Below are 27,773 nucleotides of genomic sequence, written 5' to 3' on the forward strand. Positions count from 1 at the left end.
CATTTTTCAACGTAGTCTCCTTGACATTCATTGCAAGTATTGCAACGCTTCGGAAATGTAGAGATACCATGTTTTTTTTTTTTTTTTTTTTAAGTATTTTGATTGTGACTGTAGCCACTCTTACACCATGGTTTTCACCTCTTCATCACTTTTCAAATGCTTGCCTCCCAACGCTTCTTTGAGGTTCCAAACACATAAAAGGTAGTAGGGTGAGGTCTGGTGAATAAAGTGGGTGTGGGAGATAGTCAAATTTCAATTCTTGGGTAGTCTCAATTGTCAAACGGGCAGTATCGTGGGCCGGTTATGGGAAATTCTCTTCAGACGTTACGCGTTTTTAAACTTTCTACACCACTCGTACACTTGCTGCAGGGATAAATACGAATCATTGTACTGTGCTGCCATCTTGCGACGAATTTCTGTAGGTTTGACACCCTCAGTACTCAAGAAAACGTATCACAAATCGCAGCTCTAACGCGGTGCATGTTGCTTGTGGTGAGGCCATCTTCGTACTAATGCCGTTACCGTTTCCTATGTTGTAGGTTACTCTGCCACCTGTTGGACATTTTGTGAAACTCAAGGAACACAACTGACAAATATCACTTCCATTAAATAACTTTTCGGGATTTTATAACAGTTTCAAAGTTTTCATTTGAATCACCCTCGTATATTACTCGATGGACGTCATTAAGCAGAACAAAATGTTATGCATGGATATAAAACCGCATGCGTAGTTTTCGAGACAATAGAGAAAAACGGATTTCTTTGTAAATTTAAAAAATGATGTGGTACGAATACTAAAATTTTATTGGGATGAAACTGATACCGAAATATACCTTGTTTAAACTCTTCGTTTTGACATCAGTAGCACGGCAGGTATGGCTTATTTAATGTGAAATAGGCTAAATTTATCACAACTTTTAGTTTCTTTTGATAACATTTCAGCTAATTACAAATTAAAAATTTAAGACATATGACAGTCGATAGTTCATATTTAGTATTCAGGGTAAATTCTCATGAGTAGTTTTTGAATAAAATCGAAGGAAACGGATCTTTCCTTACGCTAAAAAAATATGTCTGTTCGTTGCTAATAAAATTCCATTTGCTATAAGATAATGGTATTTATTTATTTACTTGCTAGCTGTAACAATCTGTCGTTGCTGATTCTTAATTCAGAACCTGAATAAAAGGAGTAAGAATCAGCCGTTACCAACTCTTAATTAATTCAGAACATCGATTAAAAGCAAGGAAGAAAAACCAGTATTCTCATGTGTTTATCCTGTACTGTTATGTAAGCCTGCCGCTACACTGATATAAGGGGGGCTGCATACACACAAGGCATTCTTAGAACTTGCGAGAAACATGTATGCGTTTGCGCGGACATTTTAACCCCCCTCCAATCCCACTCCCCGAGCCTAAAAACTAAAAATAGGCTTGGTACAAAATTAGATACAGTGGAAATCTATCTGTGGGCCCAATGTAGTAGCTCTAGGCCAGTGCTGTTCAACCGGGTGTACTCAAAGATGTTTCTGGGGCACGTAATCCTAAAATAAGCATATTTCCAATATTTATTGAATGATCATACTTGGAGAAAATCCGCCCTCAGTACAAATGGATGTCTCCCATATGTTTTGAAATTTCCCATGTTATTTTTTTTCGGATGTGCACTTTATTCCCCCTGTAAACAGTCTTTTGATTTTCACACTGATTGTCTTTTTATTGGATCTCCATTTGTCCCCCTTTTTAATTAACAGAACATGTATATTAATTTTAATAAGTTCATTTCGATTTCATTTTGAGCTTCAGAGGTACACAATTGGATGGCGAACTGTGTCTAGGGGTACGCGAGAAAAAAAGGTTGAATAGCACTGCTCTAGGCTAACAAGTTAAATGGAAACTTTTTAAAAAAAAAAAAAAAAAAGCGTTAGAAAGTTACATGTCTGTGGAATATATGCTTGCATACAGTACACAATTATTCTTATTATTATTTTGACTTTTTCGTTGTCTGTGTATATTTATATATGTTATTTTAAAATAGCTTATTGTTTTGTGATTCGTGTCATCATTTGTTTGCTAATTGTTGGTTTTCGTTGTTCTTTTGTTTTTGTTTTCCTTCCATTCTCCCTAAATCCGCTTTCATTGTTGCGCTTTTTTTTTTCAACTAACACTGTTAACTGTTATTCTTTTGCTGCAATAAACCTTTTCCTTGTCTCGGCTGTATTATTGCTTTTTTTGCATTGGTGATATGGGATTCTTTTATTTAATAAACACATTTTTTCTTGGTTCTTGTTTATACTTCTTTAATATTTTCTCATAAATACGTGCCTTCGTCGCCTTCTTCCATACTGTTACTTCATTGCATATTTTCACTTTCATAATTTTTAATACTACTTTGCATTATTACTTATAATAACTAATACTAAATTTTCAAATAAATGACATTATTAAAAAACCTAATACGCTTCTGCGCATGTTATCTGCGTCTCATTCTATCTTTTTCTAACAACGTATTTGCCTTCCACTGTCCCACTTACGTTACCTTTCGGTGAATCACCCTGTATATACATATAGTTCATAGCGGAACGCCAGGAACCACTTCGTGTGATGTAACGCAGCTAACGTGCAGAAGCGGGGAATGTCTGCCGGCAAGTACAAGATGCGATGGGAAAACAGATTGTTCCGATGGGTCAGATGAAATTGGATGTCGTAAGTATATTAAGTGCAATATATTTATCTTTTACAATTATATTTGACGAAGAATTGCCTATTTATATATAAAATGCGAAACTTAGTTTGACTGCTTCGCGAAAGTTTGAGTCTAAAACGCGTGTATTCCGGTATTTTCAATTTATATAAGACATAGCTTAATAATGTGACCTTATAAGAAATCTAGATCGTGTTAAACCAGTTATCTGAACCAATAATCGTTTACTCGCACGCATAAACAATATAAGTATACATTATATTTAAGAACATTTAATGGAACACTTGATTTGATACCGGTATAAAGGAAGTACTATCTTTATAAGTAAGAGCAACTTACTTGTTAAAATTAAGTGTAGTATAATACAACACTAAACTTCAATAAGTTAAATTAAAATCAATCATAAAAGTATTAATCTCATATTAAACTATTTATAAGATATTATATGTATTTTTTTAATATTAAGTTACTTCTATTTTCGGTCTATTCGTTATATATGCATGTAGTGTGTGTGTGGTTCCGATACATAGTTTGTTAGTTTCCTAGCAAAATTTGTATATGTTTGTGTTTCAGGTGAGAACATCTTTAAATTTTACAGCACATTTTACTATTTTCTTTTTTAAAAAAGGGTAGAAATATTCCTAAAGTAACAAGTAAAGTTAGTCTGTATCATGCTTTTAAAAAATATAGTACATTATTAACGATATGAGCACTTCTTTTAATGAAAAACAGATATTATCAAATTTATCATCAAGTAGTAATTACGTATACAGGGATTAATAACCCCATTTTTTGAACGAAGAACTATAGTATCAAATTTATCTTTTAAATAATGAATGTATAGAGTTAATAAACACATTTAAAAAAACGAAGAACGTGTAGTATCAATTTTTTCTGTAAGTAGTAATTATATACAGTTATTAAGAAACAACACTTTTTAAACGAAGAATGTGCAATATCATTTTTTTTCTTTAAATAGTGATTACGTATACAGGTATTAATAAACATCTTTTTTTTTTTTTTTTTTTTGAAAATAGTATCAAAACTTTCCCCAAGTAGTGATTATGCATTTCAGGTGTTAATGAATACATTTATATATAAATAAAACGAACAACTATAGTTTTTCTTCAAATAGTGAGTACATATACAGGTATTAATAAACACCATTTTTTAAACAAAGAACGTGCATTGTTAAAACTTTCTGCAAGTAGTCATTATGTTGTACAGGTATTGATTTGTAAATACATTTTTTTAGTTAAGAATGTGTAAATTTAAATTCGTTTTCAAGTAGTGATTTCTCTGTTGTGATGTTATCAAAACTATCTATAACTTGTTGAGAGTTATGAGGTGTAATGGTTTTCCATTGTTTTAAATAAGAATTCTTCATTTCAGGCCATTGTATAATTGTTGTAATTTAATATATAAATTTTAGTTAGTACTAGTTTAAACTAACATTTCCCTAATATGTGTATTATATATTTATTTATGTAATGAGCTAGATTTTATTAACAAAAAATATAATTTTAATTGTGTGTTGACTGACATGTGACAATATTCAGTTGGGAATAGTTTTAACTTTAGTTTCCTCGTCAGATGACGTAACAGTTTTATTTATCTTTGTATCTGAGGAGGAAACATGAAGTACAGGCATTTTCACTGTTGTGAATAACAACCACAAAAGTAAACATGTATTGTAAGTATTTATGTATTTGCACCAGCACTAACAATAATGCCTTTTTTGAAATAAGGTTATAAAAATTTTTATTTGGTTTATAATAATAATAATTATTATTATACGCGTAATAACGCAGTGATATTAGTTATATAATTGCTTTATGGTACTAATGTTACAATATGGGAACTTTTTTGTTGATAATTTTAAAGCAATAACATATGTAGTTATTAATTTTAATTTTCTCTCCGTATCAACTCAGAATAGCTCTAATTGGGGTAATTGGTTGAGTACTGTGTATGAATATCTAGGTAATATTAACTTCGTTACAACCGAGATCCGATTAATTGCGTAACGAATGCAAGAAATGTTAAATTTATTTCCTGCAGCTAATTATCGTCAATATACGTATTTCAAAGTGTAAAAATGGAATATCTACTCTTATTGTTATGTTCAGATTTCTTCAGATCTTTCGAAATAAGATCTGAAGATATTTCTAACTGTGGTGAGTGGATTAAAAGTCTTGAAAAGAAGTTATAATAATTTATTTTCTTCGTTATTCCTGCAAGGTTTGGTTATGATTTGCTCTTTTGAAAGGTCCCATTACTCGCTTGCAACAGTATGTTTGTCGTCCAACATTGTCCAGAAGATATTTTTCTAGTTTAGCTTGTTCCAGCTAGGGTTGGGTTTATTCTTATCTTATTTGTTAACTTCTTTAACGTAAGGAGTACTGAGTCGTGTGTATTTCATATTTTCATGCGCTTAATATGGAGTAACTGGTAATGATATGATCAAAATGGCATGACGTTCATCATTTGTTAGCAATAGTGTGAAATATATATATATATATATATATATATATATATATATATATATATATATATATATATATATATATATATATAGTGTGTGTGTGTGTGTGCATGTGTGAACTGTTTGGTATGATGATCAAAGTCCTACTGTATCATGTTCGTAAGGTTTTTATTGGTTCATTTCTCAGTAATAATGTATTGTGTTGAGTTCGCATCGTTTTATTCCCATTGAGGAATTTCCAATACAGAATGGAAATAAACGATCTTTTCAGATCTTTAATATCTCATGGGGAGACATGACATAGATGTATGTAATCTTCTACATACTCTGGATGAAAGGAATCGTATAGGTTTTGTGATCTAGGACCCAAGTGCAGTAGGTCAGCTCATGTGGCGCTTGTACTGAGAGTTTTGCTAACAGATGCTAGATGCTATTACTTCTATTATTATCAATAATTACTTTATCATGGTTTCTAAATAAGTTCTTACCTTTTTTTCCAACACACGGTGTTATGAAAGTACGATCGTTCCAATTGATAGAATCATGCCTTCTAGGTTCTCATATTTTACAAATCTGTCCCATTTTTGTTATCTTTCTTAATTCCTCTTTGAAAAGTTGTAATCTTTTCCCCCAACGTAAGTATATAATTGCGCGTAGCACAACGTAAATCTATTGGAAGCCAAAATTAATGGAGGATCACATTGACGTTCTTTTGAGTTGATTCGCTACTGAATTGGTTCATGAAAGGATGCTTATTGGTAAAAGCAAGCAGCTAAAATAGGGAGTTGGAAATTCGTAGGGTGCCTTTAATGTAGCTTATTTTGGTTTCACCTATGGCATGCTATATTTGCATACATATATCTTTGCATGACTAACTTTGCATAATAACTGTATTATGGTCTTCTGATCTTATAATCGAGGAAGAATATGCAGTAGTGGTTTGAGTTATGAAACGTCTTAGGTAACATAAATAACTTTATTGGCTGTTAAAATTTGTTGCTGTGAAGGTGGAATTAATTTTGCTCTAATTAATTGCATTACGGAAAATTAGCAAATATAATTAACTTAGGAAAGGTTTCGAATTAGAGATCATCTTCACCTTTGTGAAACGGATACATTAAAGATTAATGTTCTGCATATCGTATAGTGGCGCTTTAAATATTTAAATATTTGTAACATATTCTGGAGTTATTGAAGATGCGTGTAACACTTTTACAAGTGATATACGTATCAGATCATAGTAACAAGACATTATTATCTCAAGATGATAAAACTTACTTTCATATTAGTGTCCTAGAGGAGTAGTTTGACATATGTAAATTAATAGATAAGTATGACACTTCTACATGTGATACCATATGTAAACGAATTTTAAGGAATCCATAGTATTTATAAAGGAAGAAAAAACAGTCCCGTGTGTTTCTCATAGAACTCAGGACATTAAAAAAAAGTGGACCATAGTTTTGAATAAGAGTTATAAAGTTGCTTGCTGTAATATATACACTGCATTTCAAGCAACCAATATAATAGAAATATAATTGCATAAAATCATTATACTAAAATAAATCTAAGCTTTTAAAAGATACATTTGTGATCTTCAAACATTTTATCATCACGACATCAGTATGTCAGGAGTGTCAGCAACAAGTTTGTAAAATTGTTAGTATTCTGTTACACACAAAGAAAAGAAATGATAGTATTATTTCAGAAAGGATTTTTTTTTTCACTAAATGCAAAAATGTAAGATATTTAATAAGGATAACGACTAACAGGAATCACATCTTTCGATATTTGTGAAATCATATATGTAAACCAAATAGGATATTTATTACAATGGATTCTCAGAAACAAGAACATTCAGTTGAAATTCAAATACATACATATGTTAAAACATTATCCACCTAAATAAGGTCTTGCTCCTCGGATAATGTATGAACAAAACTCCCTGGCTAGATAGCTTTTTAAAAATGGTATATGTGGTCATAATGTCAATTCACATCTACGGTATTCGTGGCTTTCTGTATCAGAATCCACGACTTTTCTATTCGTCTTACTTCTAGTCTTGTTAAAATTCTGGTAATTATTCGGATAACTCAGATGATGAATAGTTTATTCGAATAATTTTAACAACAGTAGTTATTTTTCTTAAGTATATCACGATACTAAATAAAAGCAAATAGATTTCAGCCCATCGAAGCCGTGATTACGTGCATGCAAGTATTATTCGGTTTACATAAGAACATGTGTGAAATTAATCATATACATGAGTGTTCTAATTAAAATTGTATAAGAAAGAATTTCTAGAGCTTGAAACATGTTGAGGATTTTACCTATCCAAACTCAAGCAGCATCAATTGAAATTCTGCTTGAAGGAGGGTGGGGAGCGGAGACCCTCCGATATAATAAATTTTCACTTTTTGCATTGGTATATCTTATTGATCAAAATGTACTATACAAATCTGTAACTCAGGAGTGGACAATTGCCCCTTCATTTTAGAGGCTAAACTAGTATCCTGAAAACGTCCAGATATGTTAAAAAGAAAGCCATTGATCTCCTTTTGAAACCCCTCCATACAGCTGACGATAGAAAAGCAATCAATTGTCTGCTTCTTTCATACAAACATCATTATTATAATATTGCACCTCCGGTTGTGTAGACCTGTAAAAACAGATGAGTAAATATTTTCTTTAAACACGCCAAAAATATCCATTTCTGTGTCTTAATTCGACTTTAGATAAAAATGATAGCGGTTAGGGTATAGAACTTACAACTACGTGCATTTAGAAAACGTTCTTGTTAGCATAAATAGTTCGATCACCAGTCATGTTTATAAGAGATCAGTGGATCAATCACACTTTTAACAACATGCATGATTAGCTTTTTTATGTACTTGTATTTTTTCTTTTGCAATTTCAACTAACAAAAATAATTCTCCTTATTAAAAGCAAAATATAAGTTTAATCGCATTATGATTATGCTTTTACATTGTAATAAAATATCAGCATTGCATTGAATTATGTGCATGTTTTCATTTAATATGAAAAGTACATAGGCATGCCAGATAAATCAATATAAATGTATAGAAAAATGAATCTTTTGTATATATATAAATATTTTATACCTTTTTTTCAAATATATTTACGACCAGTATAAGTAGAGAACATATTTTTATGCATATGTTATAGATTTCTTTTGTATGTGTACTGTTTATGTGAAATTGTCTTTTGATTAGATGCAAGATGCCTAATAATATTGATGTGTGAACAGAAATATCTTTCACACATCTATAATATAATTCGTACAGTATATATTGTATAGTTACACAAACTTTGTGACAGAAGGATAACAATTGAATAAGAGTAGGAGTAATTAGCAATATATTTTACAATCATTTATTACTGTCCATTATTAACTTAGAAGGTATCTTGCATCTTAACGATTTTATCTTGCGTCTGTGTCGTGCATGTGACTATACTGTATTACATAAGTTTGCAGACATGGTAATTTCAACCGTGTAATTAAGATGAGTATGAAAAAAAAAAAGTGCAAATGTCGAATAAGTATTTCTGCAAATATATTGTATCTTTTTGCGAATATATCTTTTCAGTATGTTTTGTTCATTAATTTGCGTTACGGAGCAGGAATATTCGCGACGATTGAATCAGTTTCAAAAATATGAACGATTAACTTCGCCCAAAGACAAAGAAGAATCAATATTTCAGTGATCCGTTTGTGTATTTTTTTTAAAGAATTAATTTATGCATTACCAGTTGAAAGGTCCCTTCCTCAATTGAGGAGACTCACTTAGCCCAACAGGCATAACCTTGGGTGAGACGTTAAACTCGATTGGGGAGACTTCGTTAGCCTAAAAGGCATATTCGTGGGACGTTAAACTCGATTGGGGGACTCTCTTAGCCTAAAAGGCATAATTTGGGACGTTAAACTCGATTGGGGAGAAAATGTTTATGGAAAGTATTTGAAAATATCTCTTCTTAGCATACGCATTTCAGTGAAAATGTAATGACAGAAATCTCTAATGGGTGACACACCTCCACATCCCACCTATCACTTCTTCTCACCCTGTGCCAATTAGGGCTGAACTTGCACTTAAACGGCATCTGGAATGCCACTATTTTTCTTAGAGACCCCGAAAACTATGGATTTGACCCTAGTATCGGTCGTTATAAATTATTTTTTACATGTTACTTCTTCTCACCCCCACGCCGATAGTGACTGAACTTCTATTTGAACGGCAATAAGAGTGTTACTATTCATTTCAGCGACCCCGACTATGGATTGGATACTAATATCGGTCGTTTTAAATTATTTTTACATGTCAGATTCCTTGTACTTGAATTCTTTGTGCATCGTACGGTTCATATTAAAAATTGCGCCTTTTCCTTTCATTGTATATGGTATTGGTTACTTCTGTCTGTTTCTTGCCTGTCTTCAAATGCTGTTTCCAGGAACTACATTTCTAGATTTGCCTTTTCTCCTTTCCATATTATAAATTAATGATTACCTTTGTCCTTATCTTCTCCAGCTTCAAATACCATTTCCTTAGAACTGCATTTTCCAATTCGCCCTTTCTTCCTTTCATTTATAAGTTGTTGGATATTTCTGTTGTTTTCTTCTCTAAGCTTCAAATAAACAAATTTCCTAAACTGTATTTCCGGATTCGCCCTTTCTCCTTTCGCTGTAAATTGCATGGATTTTGAAACCTGAAAACACATTCTCACGTCACCTCGTCTCAATTTCTGAATTTCTGATCGCTTTTGTTTGTACCTTTTGGCCAAATAACATCATGGCGGCCTTACTCAAATCTCATTTCCTAACTTCAACACATAGTCAGAATTAGAATGTTAAAATTACAGTTAATTTGAGCAGAAATAAAAAGATAATTTCTCATATGAATCAACAAACAACATTTCGACTTGCTGTCTGCAAGAATGGGCGCTCGATGGGGGGCCGCCCCTCCCCAGCTTACGAAAATGTATACGTAATATAGCAAACCATGGAGATGCCTTCCTAGAAAATTTTCTTTGGGCACCCCTGTCTGCAAATCTTCTTATGATCAATTTACCAATATATCATTCAAATTTTTAATTAAGAAACAGAATTTATTATAACCTCAACCTAAATATACGCATGAAAGTGAGCTTCGTTTGAACTAAACTTAAAACTCGTGTAGATGATTCTTAGAAATGGATACTCCATTTGTAATTCCAAGTCGCAAACTTGAATGCAAATCAGTTTTTTTTTCAGTGAAGACATTTTTTTTAAAGTCCCAATTTACTTACAGAATAAAACATGTAACTGCATTTCTTTTCATTTGGACAGCATAAACTTGAAAAAAAATATTAAAAAGAAGAAAAATTACGTATTTGCCATGTCTGCATACTGAATTTATGTAGCTTAATTCAAATTAGATTAGTGCCTCCTAGCATGAGGACTATCTTCTAGGATAATTACCGTACCTTTTTTGAAAAAAAAATCATATACAGTCGCATGCATTTCTTTTGTTTTTTTTTCTAAAATATTCTTTTTAGAACTTTTTTCTTCTAGTTTGCTAATTTATACACTGTTCCTCTATAAAAGTGCTTGTTTACACATTTTCTATGCATGTTAAACACAAGAGAGAGGATATCCCTCCCTTATTTTTAAACGAAAGGTTTGATTTGCATGTCTTAGCTGTTACACCGTCATCACCCGTTGAAGGCGATGAGCTCCCTGTTTACAAACCAGCACGAGAAGACAAATGCAGGGCGGACGACAAGGTTCAATGTGCTGATGGCTCCTATTATATCTGTGATGATCAAATGTGTGATGGCGTACCTGATTGTCCAGGTGGAACAGATGAAGAAGATTGCGAATATGGTACTTAGTCACTATTGTGTTTTCATTTTGTCTAGTGCTGTAATAGCTGTTGGCGAGATGGCAGTTGTTAAAGTTAAATTTTTATGTTAGGAAATTATTTATATTAGGTCGGTGCGAATGAAATGCCCATTTGATGGTCTGATGGGGAAAGTCACTTCAGCAACACAACATAGGGATAGAAGGTCACGTATGTAATGCCACATACTCTATACATTTCTAGCAAACAGGCTGAGATATCTACAGCAAGTTTGTATGAAAATACACCATGGTGAGCACACAATTTTGCGTAATTTTTCATTACTAATTCAAACTGGGACATTCTGCACATTATGCCACGAAAAATAGTAACAGTGCAATTGGTTCCGGAATGGAATGATCATACCATTTACCATTGGTTTGACAAATGTCATTCCGATGAGATAGCAGTACAAAATGAGCCCTATAGTCACCGACAAATATCATATTCGGATGAGTTCCTTGGGAATACCGTGAAAGCTGACCTCCGTATAAGTGTTCGTGCCATTGCAGACGAGTTAGGTATACACCATACCATTGTAGACGAATTAGGGGTACACCATACGGTTACAGACAAGTTAGGTATACACCATACCATTACATATGAGTTATGTATACACCATACCATTACAGACAAGTTCGGAATACATCATATCACTTGTTCAGCTGCTCCACGCAACCGTATTGTGAAAAAAAGTTCCGAGTCATGTATGCCATACGAATTGAAACCAGCCAACCAGAATCGCTATCTGGAGGTGTGCAAATCCCTGAGTTTAAGTAATAACTGGGAAAATTTCTTGCATTGGATTATTACTTCAGATGATAACTGGACTTGATATGGTAATTGTAAACGGTCAGGGCAATGATTCAAATCACGATCAAAGTCCTTCAAACCAAACTTGGTTGTTGCAGGTATGATAGTTTTTGGTGGGAGTAGTCCTTCTCATTGTGTCCTTCTCAAGTGAAGTGAAATCATCAATGTGCTGTAGATCGTTACAGTGGTGAACTCCATGAAAGGACCGCAAACTTTGACCGCAAACATCCTGCATTGATCAAGAGACATGGTGTCCTCATGTTGTACCCAATTGTCGTGCAAAGAAGGATACAGCTTACCAAGAGTTGCACTATGAGCCCGTATTCCTTTAATATCACTCCCACGGACTTACTACCTCTTACACTATCTTGATTACTTCTTGGGAGGGAACTTCCCTGATCATTGTGCAGCGCAATGTGCGGTTAAGGACTTTTTCTCATCGCAAGACTTCCGCAAGTATCCAGGAATGGTCAACAGACATGGTGACATGTTGAATGATAATGCCTGTCCACGTGTCGCTATAAACTACAGTATGAAAACCCTTTTTCACACTACCGTATTCGGTAGATATCTTTCCCACTGGCTACAACCTCTGCAGGCATATCGATTAGTTTCTGGAAGGAAAGACCCTCCCTGATGATCTGATGGTGCAGCGTGCGGTTGAGGACCTCTTTACATCACAGACTGCGTACTTCTTTCGCCATGGTATCCATTGTTGGCTGAACGATGGTAAAAGTGTGTGGTTGCAGACTGTGACTATTTTGATTAACCAGGTATTGTAGTTTTTACGTCTATGACCTTGGGAAATGACGTATTTGGTGCGGACATTCCATTCTCATAAACCTAATAGTTATCCCCATATATTGCGAGAACTATGCAGTACACTTATGAACAATGTAGCATACTTGCAACAGATAGTAGAGTGACTTGCAAACAGGAATCTACGCCAAAGACGGTGTTACTCTATTAAGTCTGCCCTATATTATGATTTTTTTTTTGTCCGGTGTGCTTACCAATATATCAAGAGGTCAATTATGGGGTATAACGGTATGGTGATTAACTATTGATTAAAAGGTTTAATTTTGGGTTCATACCGTGTACAGGGAATTTACAGAAATAAAGAAATAATGATATTCGTTGAGTTCGATTTCGTCTCTACTCTAAACAAATAACGGGGGCCGCGGTGACTCAGTGGTAGAGCGTTCACCTCTGGTGCTTGGGGTCCCGGGTTCGATCCCAGCCCCCGCCAAGTGGACTTTGTGGTGGACAAACACCGTGTGCGTGGGTTTCCTCGGGGTCCTCCCATTTCCTCCCACTTTGTTCATTCCACTATTTCATTCATTACTCATCTTCAACGTCTCCTTTTGCCTAACCGGCATAACCGTGGGACGTAAAACTCAAGGAAGATTTCTAAACAAATAACTATGAGTAATTACTGCGGAATTCGAAATTACCAAATAAATAAATCGATTGGGGAAAATCGAAATTATTACACCATTTGTAAGCAGTGGCGGATCTAGCCAGGAGCCCTAGGCTCCCAGTTTCTTGAGTGAGAAGAATAATTGAAGCGATGATTTATATACTTTTGAAAGTTTATAGTAAACTCATGATATAGCTATCATAGTCCGCGGTCTGGTTAGCCCCAAGTTTTTACCTTCTAGATCCGCCACTGTTTGTAAGACAGTCTAATAATTTGGCTCTATTACACGTGATGTAACAGACATGTAATTAATTATTTTTTAAATCGAATTTTAAGGTCAAACATATAGAAATTTACTACGGTAATTTCATTTATGTGGCTTTATGTTTAGCTTCTGTTTAAGGGAACTATATTTATTTGTATTAAACGAACGTACATTTCTGAATAGTAGACTAGTTATGGTTTGTACTCTTTAGTTGAATTTATTAATTGTAACTGCCATCTTGCTGTATGTCCGTGTCGAATAAATCTTATATCGTTATTTCTGTACAGCTAAAAAAAAGTTACTATATTTAATGTCTAATGCACCTTTTTTAAAGACATACTTATTGTAAATGAGTTTCCCTGATTTTACTGGTTACTGTTATAGTGCTGATACTTCAGTGCATAGTTTTTCCACGAACAAAACAATATAGGAGAATAAGTAAATCCTCATGCGTAGTTATTGAGAAAACGATTTTTTTAAAATTGCTCCTGTGCAATAACCACGCCATATATTAAGATGAAGCTATTCCTGGAGTAGACACTCATTAACATTACCATAGCTAGGATATTTTGCTAGAGGAAGGGAATGGCCCTCATTACTTCTGACAATTGAAAGAACGACCACAGTACAGCCGGAGGTCCAACAGTATTCAAAGGAGGCCCAACAGTGTTCTAAGGGGACTTAGTACCCCGTAGCTCCCTACATGTTACGCCTATAGGCCTGTACTCAGCAGGCTTTTCATTATGAGGCTAGGAAGATAACAATATGGTTAATGCGATGTAGCCCAAAATCAGGATTAACTTCTAAACCTTAAAGTTTTTGCTTAACTACAATATCCTTCAAAGATAAGACAAATATCAATCGATAGATCAAATTCGAGCTGAACAAAATGATTCTTGTGGATAAATTCTCGTACGCAGTTTTCGAGAAAACCTTATTTTTTGTGGCAGTGAAAAGTTTGTCGTTCGTTGCAGGTAGTAATTGATAGTTTTTGTTCTGCTGAAATAGATTGCTTATTTATATTGTAAAACTTTCTGGTAGGTAGAACAAGGTAAATTAAATGAGTGTTTGGAATCGACTCCCACTACCTGCTTTTATTATAAGACTCACTATATAACAGTATTTACAAAAATACTACAATGTTATTCTCCTCTAAATTATTGGGTTAGAAATTCGGTAGTCCTTGACCGTGAGGCCGTGGAGAGGATCTCTACAAAGCCCCGTGGCACGCTAAGCAGAGTGGCGAAGGTATACCCAATGCTAAGCCAGGAGAAAAGGAATGCCAAGAGTCACGTGGCTTTAGGGGTAGGTTACTTCTAATGCTCCAAGACAAGCTGTAGGAGGGACACCAGAGAACTGGTAGAGAACTGCCGCCTGCGTCCCATTATATAGGCATCCTGGCAGCGGTGGCGCTGCTGCTCTGATGTCCTCATGTGATTCGTAGGAGGAGCCAGTGTTCTGTCGTCTGCTTTCCGTAGCAGATCCACGTGGTGCGTAGTACACTGTCGTAAACCCATGTAGTGGTGTTTGTAAACAGAAGCGAAGAGTATTGTTTGTATACAATACCACGTGGGATATTACAATATATTGTGTATACGTAAAAACTATGCTGTTAAGTAGCAAATTATTCTCCTATTAAAAGTGATACACATACTATTTTTGTGTAAGTACAAAGTAGTATGCGTAAATAGTCGATGTTTTTCAGATGTCATCTATCGGTGCCCAGTTCGATGTCTTACTTAAATTTGAAGATACATTATTTGGTAATGGAGAACATATCGATAATTCTTGGCAATGGAAGCAAATCGATAATCCTTGGTAACGGGGAGTACATCGATAATCTTTGGCGATGGGAAGCATACCAATAATCTCTACCAATGAGGACCATATCGATAATTTTCACCAATGGGGAGCATATCGATAATCTTTGCCAATGAGGAGCATATCGGTTGGAGCTTATCTATAATCTTTGGCAATGGGGAGCATATCGGTAACATCAACTTCGCAATTTACTGGGTGATATATATATATATATATATATATATATATATATATATATATATATATATATATATATATATATATATATTTTAACATTACATGATTACCAGCGATTTCCGCAATATTAAAAGAAAATGGAAAATGTAGCAAGACTTACGAGAATTCTTAAATTGTTTTGAAGATATTTTGGTATTAATACATATATTCCACCATATAGATTACTATTACTACAAAGATATTTTGTTTCTTATTTTATTACTGTGATTCAAAAATATTAGACTGCGGACATCTTTTAAACCATATATATGTAGTGTTAAAAGCTAAAAAAAAAAAAAAAAACTAGTTTGGCAAATAGCAGTGCAATTTTCCTTTAAAATTGTTGTGTTATTCTTTCATATTTCTATTATCTATATAATGTGCATTTAGAGAAAATTGTTTCTGAAGAAGTTATTTCGCAACCTGGAGTCTACTTATGGTATAAGCCTACTTGCAGGTTCATTTCAGTTACCTCATGGAATCATTACAATAAGTATGTCTTTATGAACGTGGAGTTAATGATACAATACTAACCAAACATGTAGCGTAGTATTAAAAGTACAGAGTTTTGCTTTACAGGTATTTCAAGGTTTGTATGTGTGTGTGTAAATATCTTTTATGATGAATGCAGAAAATACATATCACAGTCTATGTCTCTGAAGTTAAAGCATGGATTGTTTTATTCATTCAAAATTTGGGATTTGATGCAGCTTGCTAAGGCAAAAATGGTACACACATTCGTAGCATTGATTGGTCTTGTTGTCGTAAAGGACGTTTTAGAAATCGTGGTGTTGTAACAAAATGTAAGTTTAATACAGTGTGTTCCATAATGGTTGGGTACACTGTTCTATACCTAACCATACAATTATAATTCCTTGATAGCTCAGTGGTATAATACTCGCTTCTAATGGAAAGAGTTTTTCTGGTTCATTCCCAGATCATGTGAGTTTGTGATGGACAACACTGTGTTCGTAGATTCTCAGAGTTTTTCTGTTTTCTCTCACATTCGTATTCCACCAAATAACCATTCACTTTCATTAAGAGGCCTCATCCCGACGAAATTGAAATACCGCTAATTTTAAACTAATTATGTGATATCTTCAAATAGATGAAAGATAATCGAAATGTGGAACAAGAGCACCCTAGACAATATCATTTTACACTAGATACTGTTATCACAACTCACTTATCTGCTTTCGATTTCGAGCCATTTTGAAAATCGGTATTCATTTTCGCGTTTCTAAACGGCTGAAAACGGAAAACTACTAGGTGACTTGTGATAACGGTTCCTCACGCAAAATAATATTGTCTAGGACGCTCTTGTTCCACATTTCAATTATCTCTTATCTATTTGAAGATATCATATAATTACTGTAAAATTAACAGCATTTTAATTTCGCCGGGATCAGGCCTCTTAATCAGCCGTTTCGTTTAGCCTACAGGGCTTAATTATGGGTCGTAAAAGCAGAAAATTTCATTTCGGAAGTCGTCCCAACAGAAAAGAAATGATAATACTTAGGTATAAAGCGAGTGACATGGATTCCATCTTCGCTTGTATTTTACTATTAAAACCAAGTCTATTGTTTCTGGTTTCAATATTGGATTTCTATTAAGAGAGTTCGGAATACAGTAGTTTCTTTATTATCTATTTCTTCTTTAAGAAAACTTCAATTATTTGTATTTTGGATTTAAAAACAAAACATTTGTGTCGTTACTTGAAAAATTTTTCGTTTGTCACTTACATAAATTTATGCTATTTTTCGCTTCGAAAAACTTTTGTTTTGATATAACACTTTTTTGAAAACCTATTACAATTCCTAAAAGAAACATATTGGAACGTTTGATGAAGAATTTCGAGAATGGTGATATACATGAGTAATTTTTACTCTTCTCTCTCTCTCTCTCTCTCTCTCTCTCTCTCTCTTTTTCGAGAAAATAATCTTATTTTCTGTTTTTCGCTTCGAACAATTCGTATCTCGATACAGAATTTTTCGGAAACCTATCTCCATCCTTGAAAGAAATATACTAGAACGTTTGATGAAGTATATTGAGTATGGTGATGTACATGTGGACTTCTCTTTTTAAAATATACCGGGTGCTTCAAAACAACACCGATAACGCTTCGGAAGTGATTTCTGACACCAAGATATGACATAAAGTATAGACCAATCATGTGCACAAAATGCTTCCTTTCGAAGTTATAGGCTGCCAAAAACATGAAAAGAATGAACTTTAAAAGTCCATAGTTCCAAAACTATGGGACCTACCGTACTCGGATCGAGACTTCATTTATTAACTAGTATGTGCCCTATCCAAATATCTAAGTTTCAGAATCCTGTGACATTTCCGCAACAATTTCTATAGAGGTAGTTGATGAGTATTTCAAATTATATGGCATTGCCAAACTCCCTGTATAAAAATGGTTCGGTGAGCACCTTAGGAACTAATATGTGCGCTATCCAAGAATACATGTTTTAGAATCCTAAGTGAGGTCTTGACTCGACTACGGTAAGTTCTGTAGTTTTGGAGCTATGGATCTTTAAAGTTAAGTTTTTCCTGTTTTCGGCAGCCTATGATTCTGAAAGGAAGTATTTGTACACCCAAGTGGGTGTGTACTTTTTTTTATCTTATCTTGGTGTCAGGAATCACCTCCCAAACTTGTTGGTGTTGATTTAAAACACCCTGTATGTATATTTCGCTTTGAAATTTTTTTTATTTTGCATTTTTTCGGAAACCTATCGCCAAGGGCGCCGATTTCTCTGTAAATTTGGGGAGGGGCATTCAGATGCAGAAGGTATATATATATATATATATATATATATATATAAAGATTTTAAGACAGATTGCACTCAAATGATGTCAAATATTGTATATTTATAAATACAATAGGGGGCCCACATGAGCTTTGCGGGGCCCGGGCCCCCTCGGCCCCCCAGGATCGGCGCCCTTGCCTATGGCCATTCCTAAAAGAAAATTTCTGGAATGTTTGATAAAGTATGTTGAGTATTGATGGCTTTTTAAATTTTATTTTTTTAATATTGTGCTAATCATACATTCTTTAGTTAAATCTAGATTTTAATCAGTACTGCATAGAATGTGTGTGTGTTACAACAAATCAATTTATAAGCATAGATCTAGGTACCAAGTTAATGACAGTATGGTGACGGGCGTGGTTATTGTCTAGACTTGTCTTTTTGCTTTTTTAGTTCGCGTTGTTTCTGAAAGTACTATATATTTTCTATATTCTATATCTAATTCGTTTTTATTTTTGTTTGTTTCACACAGCTTGCAGCGAAAATGAGTTCTTGTGTGATTTAAGTCGTTGTATATCAAACGATTTGCGATGCAATGGCGCTAGAGATTGTGAAGATGGCACGGATGAACAAAACTGTGAAGATCCAGGTAAGTACAATACCAATATTCTTTTCAAAGCATTTTGTAATTGCTATTTTTTTTCCTGTCTATTTTAAGAACCAAAATTCAAGCGGATTATGTGAACAAAGAAGTTGTGCAAATTGAAAATTACATGCGAGAAATGTTTGCACCTCATATCTGCTGTTATCACAATTGGTATACACGAAGCAGAAAATTTGCGAAGTTCTCTGTAGAGAAGAAACCTCGCTGTATGAAGTAACGATATTCTCAAGGTTTTCTGCAAAACTGGAACTTAAAGTTATGTTACAATATTCGCGAAGTTATCTCCACTGTATGAAGTAACAGCTTTTACAAATAAAGGGAACTTCCTTGTATTAGTGACAACATTCGCAAAGTTGTCACTCATGTTTGTATTTCTTACGTGACTATTTGCATATAGTTAACATTAGTGACGGTGGCGCCATCCATTGAGCTAGAAACAAACTATGTGAAGGTCCAAAACAACCTTGGTATTATACGTTGCTTTGTGTACTTACAAAAACGATTTGCGAAAGTGAATGAAGAATGCCTCTTTTCTCAACCTTCAAATTCATTATTAGTCTTCAAAATCAAAACATGGGGGAAAATGTACCAACCTATCTTTTGCTCGGACATAATATTTGCTATAGTGTTGAAACATTTGCTAAAACAAGTAGAAATGCCACGTGAAGGAGTTTGGATTGAGTTACGTGATATTTTCTCAATTATTAATATTGAAATGGAAAACGGTGGTATATTACCCCCGCTTCTGGTATTAATAGAGAGTTGTTAGAGCGAAGATGGAATTTATTCCTGGAACACTTAATTGAGAAAACCACTTTTCGCTATCTATTACCGTTTCAACTCCACTCGTAAGTGATCAAAATTGAAACTGGAAAGGAGTTTATTTCTACGACTTCTGATTTAAATAGAGGGTTAACAAAGGACATAGTACTTATTCTTAGAACGCTATATCAGTTCCCCGCCCAAAATACCGCTTTTAGCTAGCTTCTATTATCATTTTTGCTCTGTGTAGAGCAATATTGAAACCGGAATTTGTAGTGGATTTATTTCACTTCCGGTTTTAGCAGAGAGTTAAGGATAGAGATTACTGTATTCTTGGGACGGTTAATCGATTGCAGGACCACTTCCAATGTCTTTTATCGAATAATTCTATTCCTGACTTTAATCCTCTACATTCTGGTCAAAATCATTGATGATCCATCTAATATTTCTGGAGAGTTTTTCCGTCTCCCGGATGAACGGACACACGCACAGATAGAGTAAGTATACAGGGTGTTACAAAATGTGTGACAATATTTTGAGAACAGATTCTTCACATGAAAATAAGAAAAAAAAATCACACTGACTTGTGCTCAAAAGTGGATAGTTTCGGAGTTATAGGGTTTCATAAACGTAGAAACAAATGAACTTTAAAAATTCCTCCACTACTATAGGACCTATTGTAGTCGGGTCAAGACATCACTGAAGAACTGTTATGAGAACTATCCAAATATCCATGTTTAAGAATGACCCAGTAGTTGCACACCAATTTCTAGACAGGTAGGTGGAGAGGATCGAGTACTCCCAAATAGCCTCTCTAAAAATGATCGTGCAAGTACCGGAGAGGTTCTGAAAGATGGATATTTTTATAATTCACATACTAGTTCGTCAGTGATGTCTTGACCCGAGTATGTTCAGTCCTATAGTAGTGGGACTATTAACCTTTTAAGTTCATTTCCGCCTTCAGCACTACGTAACTATGCAATTCTCATTACAGGTCCATGTAAACTTTTTTTTTTCTTATTTTGATGTTAGGAATCTATTTCCAAAATATTTTTTGTAACACTCTGTATACAAGAGTTTTAGTTGGTAAACCTAACTTTCTAGTTAGTGAGGAGCGAATTGTTTCCGCAATCGGAAGACTGATTACACGTAGAGTTGAGTAGTTTCTGATTTATGATTATTAACTATGTGTTTGAATATCACAATGTGACATTATTCTCTCCTATTTAGCAGACTCGGAACGTATAAAAGACAGTGTAGGGACTTTTGTTAATTTGCTAACATTTAATGATATGGAAATGAATACGATTTACATAATCAGGAGTTAACGTTTTGGAGTGTAAGATAGGTAACTGTTGCAGTGTTGTATTATAGACTATATTAGGCTGTCACGAGCGGTCTCGTCTCGAGAAATGGCTGTTTTTCATTGGAAGAGTAATTTCTCGTCTCGAATATCATCACGAAAACTTTCTCTCTTCTCCTCTCGTTCGCAACCTCTATTCTATACTCTCACCTGGAACCAAACCCTGGATAATGTACACGAAACGCCTGCTCTAGCGTCTAGACCACAGTGTTCGTAGGTTTCTATAAGAAAATTTCCCTCAAATTACTCAAAATTTTTCCCTTTTCTTATCAAAATGTCCCTAGTTTGTTGACTGTCTAGTTCCTACTACAGATATTATGTGATGAGATTAATTTAGCTATATTAAAGGAAGTGTCAACCACATTTGTTTTATTCATTTGTATTCTGCTTATTATTATTATTATTTTTTACTTTGTCCTTCATTCTTTTCTACAAAAAATACACACAAATACATCCAGCTAACAACGTGAGTAACTTATGCTACTTTGAACAAAATGAAATGAAATCTTTGAGTTTTACGTCCCACGGTTATGCCGGTTAGACTAAAGGAGACGGTGATGATGAGTAATGAATGAAATGGTGGAATGAAGAAAGTGGGAGGAAACGGGATAACCCCGAGAAAACCCACGCACACGGTGTGTCTCCACCACAAAGTTCACTTGGCGGGGGTTGGGATCGAAACCGGGACCCCAAGCACCAGAGGTGAACGCTCTACCACTGAGCCACCGCGGCCCCTACATTGAACAAACACACACATAAACTATTGCTATTTTATTGGCTTATTTATGAAAAACAAAGAAAAATTTAAGCATTTATATTGGTCAATCAGTCAGTGCGAGAATTTCCCTGGATTTTCAACGTTTTATCGAAAAATTCAGCTTTTTCTCTTTTTGCTCAATTTTCCTCGAAATTTCCCTAAATTAGGGAAATTTCCCTTAAACTACGAACACTGCTAGGCCAGAAGGGAGGAGAATCCATAGGAGAGAAATAATTACGGAAGAAAAATAATAATATCAGTTAATTTATGCTGTGAGCAAGGGCGCCGATCCTGGGGGCCGAGGGGGCCTGGGCCCCCGAAAGCTCATGTGGGCTCCCTCGCATTGTATTTATGAATATGCAATATTTGGTATAATTTGAATGCAATTTTTCTTTAAATCCCTATATATGACTTTTGCAGCTGAATAGTCCCCTCCCCCAAATTTACAGAGAAATTGGCGCCCTTGGCTGTGAGCAGGGTGGAAAAAAATCATGATTTTTTTCAAAAAAATCATTTTTGTTGATTTTTTTGATTTAAATCGATTTTTTTGATTTAAATCAAATCTTTTTCTTCGTATGATACAAGTCGCGAACTGAAGAAAAAACATTAGGAATTAGTATTAAATGTTAATTATGTCATTTAAGTGAAAGTATTGGGTTTTAATTTTGAATTAAATCCCAATCGTTAACCTATTTCAATCCCAAACAATGTTTCTTAAGCATTAAGGAAAAAGTACAGCAATGTATATCAACATGACACTTTTCTTTTCACGAAAGTTACTGATATTTGGCAGGGGCATATTTTTAAACAACTGGAACTAGCTAGCGGCACGAAATACATATAAAGTACATAAATTTCGCCTAAAATTAACTAACTCACTCTATGACCTATGGAACCCGGAGGTTCAATGCCATGTTCACAAAAGCTCTCCTGACTTCTATCCTTAGTCAACTGAATCCAGTTTCTATTTTATGTTCTTATTTCTGCGAGATCCATCTTAATATTGCCCTCCCATGTGCGACTAGGTCTTCCTAATGGTCGTTTTCCGATTGGACTTCCAGTTAAAACTTTGAAAGCGTTCCTACTTTCTTCCATTCTCGCTACAGTCCTGCCCACCTGAACCTCCAAGATTTGATGTTTGGTGAATAGTATAAATTATGCAGTTTTTTCATCATGAAGTTTTCGCCATTTCTCATTTCCGTTCCTTTTGGTTCCGAATATTCGTTTCAGGATTTTATTCTAAAAAACTTACAGTCTGCGTTCTTCCCTCAGCGTAAGCGATCATGTTTCACAACCATACAGCACAACAGGCATAATTATCGTTTTATATATTTTAAAGCTTCAAATTCCTCGACACAATTCGCGATGATAAGAGATTTTGAACTGAATAATAACACGAATTTCCTGAAGGAATTCCAAAATAAAAAAAAAAATCAAGATGATCAGTTCCAGAAGAAGAAACACTTGTGATCGTTAAAAATATGCTTTATGTGACGTGAAAAACAGTTCAAATGCGAGTTGTCCGTGCATTTAAGACATCTATACATAGCAGGCACGTTTTTATACTTTTCTGTTGGCTATTTTATTTCCTCTTACAATTTTTCCTGCACAGACACGGCAAATTTTCTGCAATCACATCGCAGATCTCGGCATGTTTTGCAATGGGGTCAAGTATCCACTTTATCAAAAGTATTATTCGATATTTTAACGCATCCAAAATTTGTCGTATTACGATCCCGAGGAACTTCTATGTATTTAGTACATAAATTTCGCCCAGAATTTTAAAATCTTTTTTTTTTTTTTTTGTTTGTTTGTTTCGGAGAGGGGATCGAACCCTCTAAATATGCCCCTATTATCTGGAAACAAACAAATAGACATGAACACAAAAGAGCTTTCATCTTAAATGTCCATGGTGATTTCCCCGTTGGAACAGAAATTTTAAACCCTGTGTTACAAAGAGAAGAAAGCAGGGTTCACCCGTTACCCGTTCAAACGGGATTTTCCCTGATAGTTCCCACATGATACTCGTTTCATGCTGTGCTTACATACATTTGAGTCTCACTGTATTATGATTATTATCTTCCATAATCGGAATACCAGAAGAGAAACGGGATTTTACTTACTTTCACTTTAAATTAATTCATTTCGGAATTTGATTTAAATCAACGATTTTTATTTAAAAAATCAAGTGATTTAAATCTTGATTAAAATCGTGATTTAAATCAGACTGATTTAAATCAATCCACCCTGGCTGTGAGTATTTACAAGACCTAAATTTAGGAATGATTTGTGTAAAAGTTTCACTGTGACATGTTGACTATTAAATGTAAAAGTATATAAGAGCGTTTTATTATAGTGACATTTAGATATAGAATGATGGTTATATCACTTTCGTTAGGACGTTTAAAAAGTATATACCATACCAATTTTATTAAAATAAATAATGTTGCCTGTTAAACCGTTGATAATTACGTTCATACATCTGCCATCCTATCATGGGTGTTAAAGGTTCGAGGTTACAACTGTAGATTGTCAGGCGCTCACCCAGAATTTTTTGTTGCGAGGGGTCTAAGTTTTTTTTTCTAGGGGAGGTTCAATTTGTCTATGTAGTATTAAGCCTGTGCTATTCTGCACCCAAAATGAACAATAAGTAATTGTTAATTACTGCCACATATATTCTCAGAAGATCTCGCGTGTTTATTTCAAGAATAACATAACTCAAAATTCCTAACTTTTCAGGAGAAGCGTTTGAAAATTTAGAAACGCAATGAAAACAAATTTCGGATGGGCACGAGTCGAGTCAAAGGTAATTTTCTCGAGTCGAGTTCCCAGCCGAGTTACTGTTTCTGAGATCGAGTTTCGAGTCGAGTCGAGTTTGATAAATGGTTCGCTCGTCAGATCGTTTTAACTCGTTTTGAAATCGTGGCCTGGTTATGCTGGAGCCGTTGACAACCCTAAACTCAAGCTGAGCAGTTTTGAACATGTTTGGCCGGCGCCCTAAAACTTTTAACAATTTTTGACTTGAGCCTGAATACTCGCTTCTCTGGAATTCAAATCCAAAACCTCATGAACAATATCCTTGCCTCCTGAAGACTTTCCTACGTTCGAAATCGGCAGTCAACTATGCTTTTTTTTTCTCTCTCTCTTGTATTCAAATACAAACTGCCTATCTTTCATGTTTATACATGATTTTGTTATAATAATAAGTTTTAACGGTAGTAGTATCATAAATAGTTATATATGTAGGGTACTTCAAGAGAGTATTTGAAATTACACACAAGATTTAGCTCGATTTGGCTCGACTCGACTCGAAACTCGACTCGAATTCGGGACGAGTTTCGAGTCGAGTTAGAGAAAATTTTTGTAGTCGAGCTCAAAAATGTCTGTTTCGAATCGAGTCGAGTTTCAAAGACAACTCGCTCGAACTCGCTTGTGCTCATCCCTAAAACAAATGGATGCAAGAACAACACAAAGTGCTCTCTAGCGTCCAGTTTTGGAAGCATATCTGTGACATGTTTACCAGAGATAGACATCGAGATTAGCTTTCATTTTCTGCCCATAAATCAATAAGGACGATTTTTGAGTTATGTCACTCTTGAAATAACAGGCGATCTGATTGAACTAGATTATTTTTATAAGGAAATGAAGAGTACAGATAAGGTGTAAAATCAAATCTTTAGGCTAGATCAATCATTTCTCTGTTAAACAGGTAAAATTATCTAAGAAAATGTACAAATGTTAGTTGAGTTACGAAGTCTTAGAGAGGGTATCCAGACACTGTGAACCCCACGTGGGTGTGCCCCTGGTAATATCAGATGACAGGAAGGGTGTCTCTATTAAGCGCCGCCAGATGGTGCTGTTCTTTTTATCTTAGTTTATAATCTCCTAGTGTCGACAATGTTTTCTGCATATTCTTGAATGTTAGTACATGTTTATAGACTTTCTAATTGTGCTATGTGTAAGTGTGTGGAAAGTCGTACAGATCGGCTGTGTCTGTTCGTTTGTCCACAGATATCAGCAAAACGGCAATAGATAGCAAGAAACTTTTTTTTAATGGATTCAGCGACCCTATCTCAACCTTTATCTTTCTACTAACACCGGAAACGGTACTACTATTTCTTCCGGTTTTAATAATGGTCTACATAGGGGAAAACAATTGGAAATAATAAAAAATGTTGTTGATGTAGACGTAACATCTTATGAAAATACTTCATCTGCACCCCTATCGGTCCATTCAAACTAAAAGTACCAGGAATCTATCGATTTCCGGTTTCAAGACTGATCGCCATAAAGAAAATAATAATGTGATAACGAAAATCAGGTTTGCAATATTGATTCAATGTTACAAGAATAAGATTCTATCTCTGTACTTTCCAGGGGCGGATCCAGGACGGACTTCTGGGGAGGGCGGTGGGTTGTAATATTGCTACTTAGAGCTACTTTTAAGAGCTCCAAACTCTGGGATGGGTTTCATTTATATATAAAATAAAGTTTTCTCTTCTGGGGGGGGTGATTGCCCCTCCCCGGATCCGCCCCTGGTACTTACCTTTCTTTTCTTTTCTTTTTTTTAAAGTTTCATTTCACAGTGTGAAACTACGGTAGACTTCCAAACTGTGTGAATTCAATACCCAAGCTTGAAGTAGTACATCATTAACTACTGGTTGCAATATATTAATAAGATCAAAAGATAGAACCTCTTTCTCAGATGCTGAATTCATATTACTGAAAGAAACATCGGCCATTATTCCTTACTGTTTTTCTTCTATGGCGATAAATATTGAAACCGGAAATTGTAATTTTAACCACTTCCGGTTTGATAGAATGGATGAGAGAAATCACTTTTGGAAAGCTGAATCGATTGCAAGAATCCGCATCTCGATATGTCGAAAACGAAATCTTTGTTTCACGTCCCACGATTATGCTATGTAAGCTAAAGCAGACTGTGATGATGAGAAATGAATGAAAAAAGTAGGTGAAAACGGGGCAACTCCAAGAAAACTCACACACACGGTGTTTTGTCTTATCATTGTTGTTATGCGGAAATCAGTAGTGAAACCGGAAGTATAGTAAATTTCAACCATATCCGATATTTGTAGAGTATTGTGGGTTCTGATGGAGAGTTGCGATGACACCATGAATCGATGGGAGAAAACCACTCGTCCGTGTCTAATGTAATTTTTGTTCTATGGCGATAAATATTGAAACCGGAAATGGTTAATTTGAACCATTTCCGGTTTAAATAGAAAGTTAAAAAAGTCTCGACATGTCTTACCATTTTTGCTCAATGAACGTCAGTAGTGAAAACGGACATACTAGCAAGTTTGAACCACTTCCTGTTTTTTCATAGTGTTGCAGGTTGGGATTGAATGATCTGATGCGACCGTGCACCGATTGCAGAAGTCGCCATTTGTTATCATTTTTTTGTTCTGTGACGTTAAATGTTGAAACTGAAAATGGATCATATGAACCACTTCCGAACTAAATACAGAGGTAAAATACGAGCCGGAACTTGTTTCTGTTAAGCTGAATCGATTGCAAAAAAATCGATTCTCGGTTTCTCATACCATTTTTTGCTCTGATACCTTTCGAGAGACGGCTGACAAAGCCGTTCTATAAGATTTCCGACACTTGCGCATAGTATAATTTGGAAGTCCAATAAACAAAAGTTATAAAAATCTGTTACAACTTCCGGTTTCAATTCTAATCCCCTTAAGAGCATGAACGTTACGTAGCAAGAAATCGTTCTCTCAAACTGCTTAGATGTTTTCAAAGAACGGGCTTTATCCCTCTATTGCAACAAGAAGTGATGGATTGACCTTCCATTGCAACCTGAAGTGGTAGATTGACTCTCCATTGCAA

General features: G+C 34.8%; 1 protein-coding gene and 1 long non-coding RNA gene across 29 annotated transcripts in view; one reads left to right on the top strand and one right to left on the bottom strand.

The window, feature by feature from the left end:
- The window catches only part of LOC145668699 (uncharacterized), an 867,338-nt gene that overhangs the window by 592,635 nt on the left and 246,930 nt on the right, over nucleotides 1–27,773 (bottom strand). Inside the window, exon 5 of one of the 3 annotated variants that reach the window (XR_014128070.1) lies at nucleotides 7,192–7,845. The exons of the other annotated variants lie outside the window; for them this stretch is intronic. This is a non-coding gene — a long non-coding RNA (uncharacterized LOC145668699). Of the gene's footprint in view, nucleotides 1–7,191; nucleotides 7,846–27,773 lie in introns of those variants that run through there. 3 annotated transcript variants of the gene reach the window in all.
- trol (terribly reduced optic lobes) overlaps nucleotides 1–27,773 on the top strand; it is a 1,284,884-nt gene that overhangs the window by 577,615 nt on the left and 679,496 nt on the right. For 23 of the 26 annotated variants that reach the window (XM_081736787.1, XM_081736791.1, XM_081736768.1 and 20 more), the window contains exons 5-7: nucleotides 2,569–2,703; nucleotides 10,879–11,064; nucleotides 18,901–19,017. In XM_081736787.1, the coding sequence (XP_081592913.1) occupies nucleotides 2,569–2,703; nucleotides 10,879–11,064; nucleotides 18,901–19,017 (438 nt within the window). The remainder of the gene's footprint in view (nucleotides 1–2,568; nucleotides 2,704–10,878; nucleotides 11,065–18,900; nucleotides 19,018–27,773) is intronic. The other 3 variants (XM_081736782.1, XM_081736783.1, XM_081736789.1) reach the window with 3 other exon arrangements.

The sequence above is a fragment of the Thermobia domestica genome, chromosome 13 (assembly GCF_964235325.1).
Source record: "Thermobia domestica chromosome 13, izTheDome1.hap1.1, whole genome shotgun sequence".
Classification (NCBI taxonomy): domain Eukaryota; kingdom Metazoa; phylum Arthropoda; class Insecta; order Zygentoma; family Lepismatidae; genus Thermobia; species Thermobia domestica.